This window comes from Lipotes vexillifer, unplaced genomic scaffold, assembly GCF_000442215.2.
Source record: "Lipotes vexillifer unplaced genomic scaffold, Lipotes_vexillifer_v1.1 scaffold217, whole genome shotgun sequence".
Classification (NCBI taxonomy): Eukaryota; Metazoa; Chordata; class Mammalia; order Artiodactyla; family Lipotidae; genus Lipotes; species Lipotes vexillifer.
This window is the reverse complement of record NW_006788200.1, coordinates 8,270,744-8,276,683: the sequence shown is the minus strand read 5'-3', so window position 1 is coordinate 8,276,683 and position 5,940 is coordinate 8,270,744. Positions and strand designations below refer to the sequence as shown.

The 5,940-nt window shown below is 49.0% G+C and overlaps 2 protein-coding genes across 2 annotated transcripts in view; one reads left to right on the top strand and one right to left on the bottom strand.

Annotated features, from left to right (window-relative positions):
• The window catches only part of SRA1 (steroid receptor RNA activator 1), a 5,966-nt gene extending 2,425 nt beyond the window's left edge, over window positions 1–3,541 (top strand). The window contains 3 exon segments of the mRNA XM_007461459.1: window positions 1,694–1,899; window positions 2,850–2,958; window positions 3,113–3,541. Of these exon segments, the coding sequence (XP_007461521.1) occupies window positions 1,694–1,899; window positions 2,850–2,958; window positions 3,113–3,324 (527 nt within the window). The 3' untranslated portion in view covers window positions 3,325–3,541.
• A 962-nt stretch (window positions 3,542–4,503) lies between these two features.
• EIF4EBP3 (eukaryotic translation initiation factor 4E binding protein 3) overlaps window positions 4,504–5,940 on the bottom strand; it is a 2,336-nt gene continuing 899 nt past the window's right edge. The window contains exons 2-3 of the mRNA XM_007461458.1: window positions 5,003–5,176; window positions 4,504–4,846 (exon numbers count right to left, since the gene is read on the bottom strand). Of these exons, the coding sequence (XP_007461520.1) occupies window positions 4,818–4,846; window positions 5,003–5,176 (203 nt within the window). The 3' untranslated portion in view covers window positions 4,504–4,817. The remainder of the gene's footprint in view (window positions 4,847–5,002; window positions 5,177–5,940) is intronic.

The following is a 5,940-nucleotide window of genomic DNA, read 5'->3' as shown; positions in this document are numbered from 1 at the left end:
GCAGGAATGGGCTGAGGAGAGAATGTGAAAAGTAGAGAGAGTAACTGTAGTCAGCTCACTGAAGAAATTCTCCTGTAAAGCAGAGATGAGAAATAGGGCAGTGCCTGAGGATGCAGCGTGAGGTAAGGGAGGGTTCTGTATGCTGATGGGATGTTTTAGTAGAGAGGGAGGACTGATGGCACAGGAGAAAAGGGATAACTGCAGGAGGGAAGCCTAGAGAAGGCAAGAGAGGCGGGGATGCAGAGTACAGCTGGAGAGATGGCCTCTGATAGGAACAGGAACCTTTCATCTATTAGAGGAGGAAGGAAAGCAGCCACAGATACAAGTGGGTTAGTAGAACTGGTGGTGAGAAGATGAGAGTGTTCCTGTTCAATGACCTTTATTTTCTCAGTGAAATATGAGGTAGGGTCAGAAGTACAGAGACAGCAGGGAAAGGAAAATAAAAGAAGGTAGAAAAGTTTAGAGGAGATAAGATGTGAAAATAGTTGTTCTGAAGAGTGGAAAAATGAGGCAGAGTATATGATTTCCAGGCAGTGTTGGATGCCTTTTAAAATCTGTAGCTATGAATTTAAAGGGAGTGAGTTTAATGCACCTCAAAAATCTGAGTAGCTGAGCTGGAAGGGTAGGAGGGGTGGTCATTGTTGCTGAGAACAAGGCAGAGGGGGATGGGAGGCTGAGGTAGGGTAGAAAAAATGGTTATTGGAGGTGAGAAGGTCAAGTTGACACACCAAATTAGATGAATTATCATCCATGTGGATGTTGATACCTAAAAGTAATTTTTGACTTTTCTCCTCCAGTTTTCTCATTTTCCATAGTGATTCCACCATCCCATCATTAAAGTCAGAAACCAAGAGTCATCCTTGGCTTCTCTCTCCTTCACCCCCTGTTCCATCAAGATCTGTTCTACCTCCTCCTAAATATATCTCAGACCACTCCATTTCCCCTCATCTACTCTTTCACTCTAGTCCATGCCAGCATTCTCTTTCCTGGACTATTGTTAATCTGCCCTCCTCTACCTATTTCTCATCAACTTTTCACAGACCATACAGAGTGAACGTCAAAAAAACAAGTTTAGTGATAGCAGTCCCTGCTTTTGTAAACATGCAGTGGCTTCCTGTTACCATTAATGGAGTAATGGCTCAAGATTAAACTCCTCCAAAGCCCTGCAGGGTCTGGACCCCTGCTTACCTCTCCAGTGAAAGCTCATACTACTTTCTTCAGTGTTAATCATTTCCAGCCACATAGGCCTTGTTTCTGTTCCTTGAACAAGTCAGGACTTTTCCACCTCTTGGGCCCTTCCCTTACCTCTGCCCTAGTACATGGTTCCTTCAACTCTTTATGGCTGCATCTATCTCATACAGGTTCTTAACTTTGTGAGCACTTTTTGCTACACACTAATGTAGCAGCTGTACCTATATTCTTACTTAATCATCATTACAATCCTGTGAAATAAGTACTATTCCTATAATATCCCCATTTTACAGAAAAGGGACCCAGGCTCAGAGGTTAAAGGTAATTTGCCATATGTCACATAGTGTGTGAGCTGGGATAAACTTAGATATCACCTTATAAGGCCTTCCTTGAACACTCAGGCTAGGTAGGTCCCTCTACTATTCCTCTTTATCACATCATCCATTTTATTTCTTTGTACCTGTTTAAGCCATGTTTGCTTGATCTTGCTTTACCTTTTCAGTCCCCACCTCAGAGACATCTCCTGGGGCCCCCCCAGTGGGGCCTCCACCTCTGTCAAGTAAGGCTTCCAGACCCCCATTTGTGGGGAGTTGTCCTCCCTCCAGCATGGAGCCCACAAATTTCCCAGTCGTTGAGTCTGAGATTCTGCTGGAAGACGTACTGAGACCTTTGGAACGGGCATTGGAGGATTGCCGTGGCCACACAAAGGTAAGTGGGAAAGCTCCCATCAACAGCCAGACGCAGGTATGACTCTCAAAGGTAGACCCTCTGACCCTATGAGCAATGGCTCTTAATCCTTTCTGAGTTATGAACCCCTTCAGAATTTGCTAAGGACTTCCTAGAAGAATGAACACAGGATTTAGGAGGGTTCACAAGCCTCAGAAGAGGCTTATAGGAACAAGAATTGAATTCAACTCCCATTAGTGACAATAACAGCCTGATTTACGTACCTCTAGGCCATTGAGAATAGACCCTGCTGATATTATGCTTAGGGAGGGGAAAAAAACCCCAACAACAACAACCCCTTTTTTTTTTACTGATAATGTTTCCTAAGTTCTCTGGAGGCAAGGGATCTGAGGAGTCTTAAAGGAAAGTAGTAGAGGGGCTTCCCTGATGGCGCAGTGGTTAAGAATCCGCCTGCCAATGCAGGGGACATGGGTTCAAGCCCTGGTCCAGGAAGATCCCACATGCTGCAGAGCAACTAAGCCCATGCACCACAACTACTGAGCCTGTGCTCTATAGCCCGTGCTCCACAACAAGAGAAGCCACCACAATGAGAAGCCCGTGCACAGCAACGAAGACCCAATGCAGCCAAAAATAAATAAGTTTATAAAAAAAAAAAGTAGCAGAGTGATCTTCACCTCTTTGGTCCTTAGTTTCCTTATTTGTAAAGCAGCACTATAGAATTAATTTCTGAGCATATGAGAAACTCCAGAAATTTAAAAATTCTAGCCATACGTGCATTTTTCTTGAGAGGAGATCCATAGATTTCATCAGATTCTTAGTGGGGCCTCTAATCTTTGCGTAAAGAACCATAACTCTAAGATTAGAGTGTAAAGTTCCTGGGCCAGACAAAGCAGGTGCTTCCTATGTGGTGCTCCTTTCCCTGCCCCTGTTGGGCTGGCAGCACTGACTTGGAGGGGGCTTCTGTCTCTCAGAAGCAGGTATGTGATGACATCAGCCGACGCCTGGCTCTGCTGCAGGAACAGTGGGCTGGAGGGAAGCTGTCAATGCCTGTAAAGAAGAGGATGGCTCTGCTGGTGCAAGGTGTGGCTGGGTCCCTTGGTATAGCATAAGTCCCTCATCCTGCCATGGTTGTCCAAGTTGGACTAGGTGCTGAGATTTTGACTGGTTGGGAGGGGAGGAGTTGCAGCTATGTTTTTTGCTCCAGGTTTCTTGCTCAGCCCCTCTCTCTCCTCAGAGCTTTCAAGCCACCAGTGGGATGCAGCAGATGACATCCACCGCTCACTCATGGTTGACCATGTGACTGAGGTCAGTCAGTGGATGGTGGGAGTTAAAAGATTAATTGCGGAAAAGAGGAGTCTGTCTTCAGAGGAGGAGGCCAATGAAGAGAAATCTGTAGCCACAGATGAGCAGAACCAGACCGTGCCAGGCATCCAACATGATCCTTAATCCTATGGGTTCCCCAGCCTCATCTCACACCATCTCTTATGCCTTGGCATGGGAGGCCTTCCCTAACTTGGCTCCCTTTTACCACTTGGGAGACTGTCTGCCCCATTGGGGTGTTTGGCCTGACCCATCTCTGGGGGAAGAGGTCCCTCCTGGATCACAGGGAGGCCACTTGTTACCCATACCATATGCATTTCAATAAAACATCTCAATGTGGTGGGACCTGGGTAGGAGAGATGAGCCCTTCCTATGCCAGACTGGTTCCCTCTGGTGTCCTTAACTGCCCTGCTCGCTGTGCACCATGCACACCTCTGTTCTTCCTCTGTTCATCATGAATGGCCTTGCTAGGAGTAAGCAGATTACTGCCTGCCACTTTCCCCCAAATTAGACAGAAACATGCATCCCTTGCTGGGCTGAGTAACCCTATGTTTGGATGATTTGTTTCAGTATGGGAACAGAGGCTCAAATAGCATGGGGAGATTTTTTTCCCTCAAAAAAAGGAGACTAACCTATTTGCATTGCATCACCCTTGAGGTATGCAAGTGCTACAGAGATTAGAACCTAGCTGTATAAATTGAAGGTGAAAAAGACCAGATTGCTGACATACGGGATCATGATTTTTTTTTTCAGGGGATGGGGAGAGTAGGATTATGACTCTTTATCTGACTCACCAAATAAGCTTCTGCCTCTGTTTGGGTCCTAAGGTCTTCTAACGCTTTGAGGACAACAGAACCAGGTGGAAGGGGCCAGGAGGCTCATATCATGCTGTGAAAAGGGAGAGTACAGGTTTCCAGTGTTGGAATATGGTTGGTACTTACAGGTGGGAGGCAGAAAAGGTATGGGGAGAGACAAAAGAAGGCTATAGGCTGGGGCAGTGCCTCTTTTCTCCTGCTTTGGAAAAGCTAAGGAGGGACTGGTAGAGAGGCCTGATACCAGGAAGGCTGCTTCCTGGAAAGGCTGGAACAGCCCTTGGCAGGTGTCAGGCTACTGCTGTTTATGGTTTGACAGCTCCTATGGCCTGCCCCCAAAGCCTGCCTCAGGCTCTAAGTGCTGCTGGAAGTGGGCCCAGTGGGAGCTGGGAAGGAACCTGGGACCTCTGATCCTAACCAGGTTTGCTGGGACCCTTAGCTTTATGGCTGAGATGGGAAGATCAGCATTGAGGAGAACACTGGAGCCAAGGCATTTCTTTGAATGTTTACTAAGCAGTCAGACAGTGACATTCTCCATCCCCCAGCCCCAGCCTCAGCCTGAGCCAAGGGCCAGGGGTTGGGAGGAGTGCCTACAGACCAAAGAGTAGCAGAACTAAGGGCTTGGCAAGTTGCCCATTCCTATCCCCGGTCTAGCTGCCTCAGAGCTAAGGGAGGCCCAGAACCACCATGTCACCCCCTTCTGGATTAGATGAGGCCAGCTGGCCTTTGGATACCCCAGAAAAAGGAGGTAGCAGCAGCAGCGTGAGGGATTCCTCTTACTCCACACACAGGGTCACCTTCACTGGATTAGACGTCCATTTCAAACTGCGCGTCATCTGGAGAGAGAAAAGGCAGGAGGACTGGTTGCTGGGCTGGGGTCTGCAGGTTCAGTGTCAGTGAAGGAGCCCCTCTCAGAATCGAACCCCCACTCTACTTAACTGGGGCATTTGGGCTCAAAGCCATTTTTTAATTTTAGGGTCTGCTTTCCTTACCAGGTATCTCTTCCTCTGTCTCCTTCCACTCCTTCCACTCCTCGAGCCTGGAGGGTGGGGCTCTCGGAGGAGTTGTGACCCCCGGAATCTGAGGGAGGCAGCTGGAGGGCGTCTGGGCAATGGGTGAGTTCTTGCACTCCAGCAGGAACTTTCGGCCGTAGATGATCCTGGTGCCTGTCAAGGGGTAGGGGCTAGGTAAGAGGCAGGAGCTTGGGTACAGAGCTGTGTGGGACCCCAGACACAGGCCTTTTAGGGACCAAGGGGTCACATCTTCCCACTTTTTAAAGGGCTACTGCTGTGCAGCCCGGCCAGGATCTCAGCTGACTAGCCTTCACAGCACTTAAAAGTCTCCTGGGCCTACCCAAGATGTGTCTAAGCACCATAGAGCAAGTGGGGCATCCCAGCTGGTTTAGGCAGGGCTTTTAGTTTAGGGGAGCTTCAGGTCTTGGCTGTAGGAGGAGCACCAAACTTGGAGCTCAAGTACTTCAGGAGGCTCCTGTCCTGCTCTGCTGGCTCTGGAACTTCACTGCTTTGGTTCACAAGGGAGGGCCTAGCCCTCCAGCCTCAGTTGGATGAGGAAGCCAAGAGCAGATACAAAGGCTGGTGCTGCCACCTGGGCTCTGATATCCTGCAGGGAGGAGCGGTGTTCCTCCTGTGAAATACAGGGACACAATGTTCTTATCCTGACCCCTCCCAAGTCCTGTCAGGCTCAGCTCAGCCTAGAGGAACTTGGCCCCAATCATGTCCTCCAAAGGCCCTACCCTGTTCTCACCCCTCCGCTTCACCTCCGTGGCAGGAACCCCTGAGCAAGCATGATCCCAGGCTGCTACACCAGTCAGCCAGTAGTCAAGCCAGCCAGCGCAGAGACCCGAAGCTCCTGCCCCCAACTGCCAGAGTCCTGCATTTGCAGCTTTGCAAGACCCGGTTGCTTCCTGGTG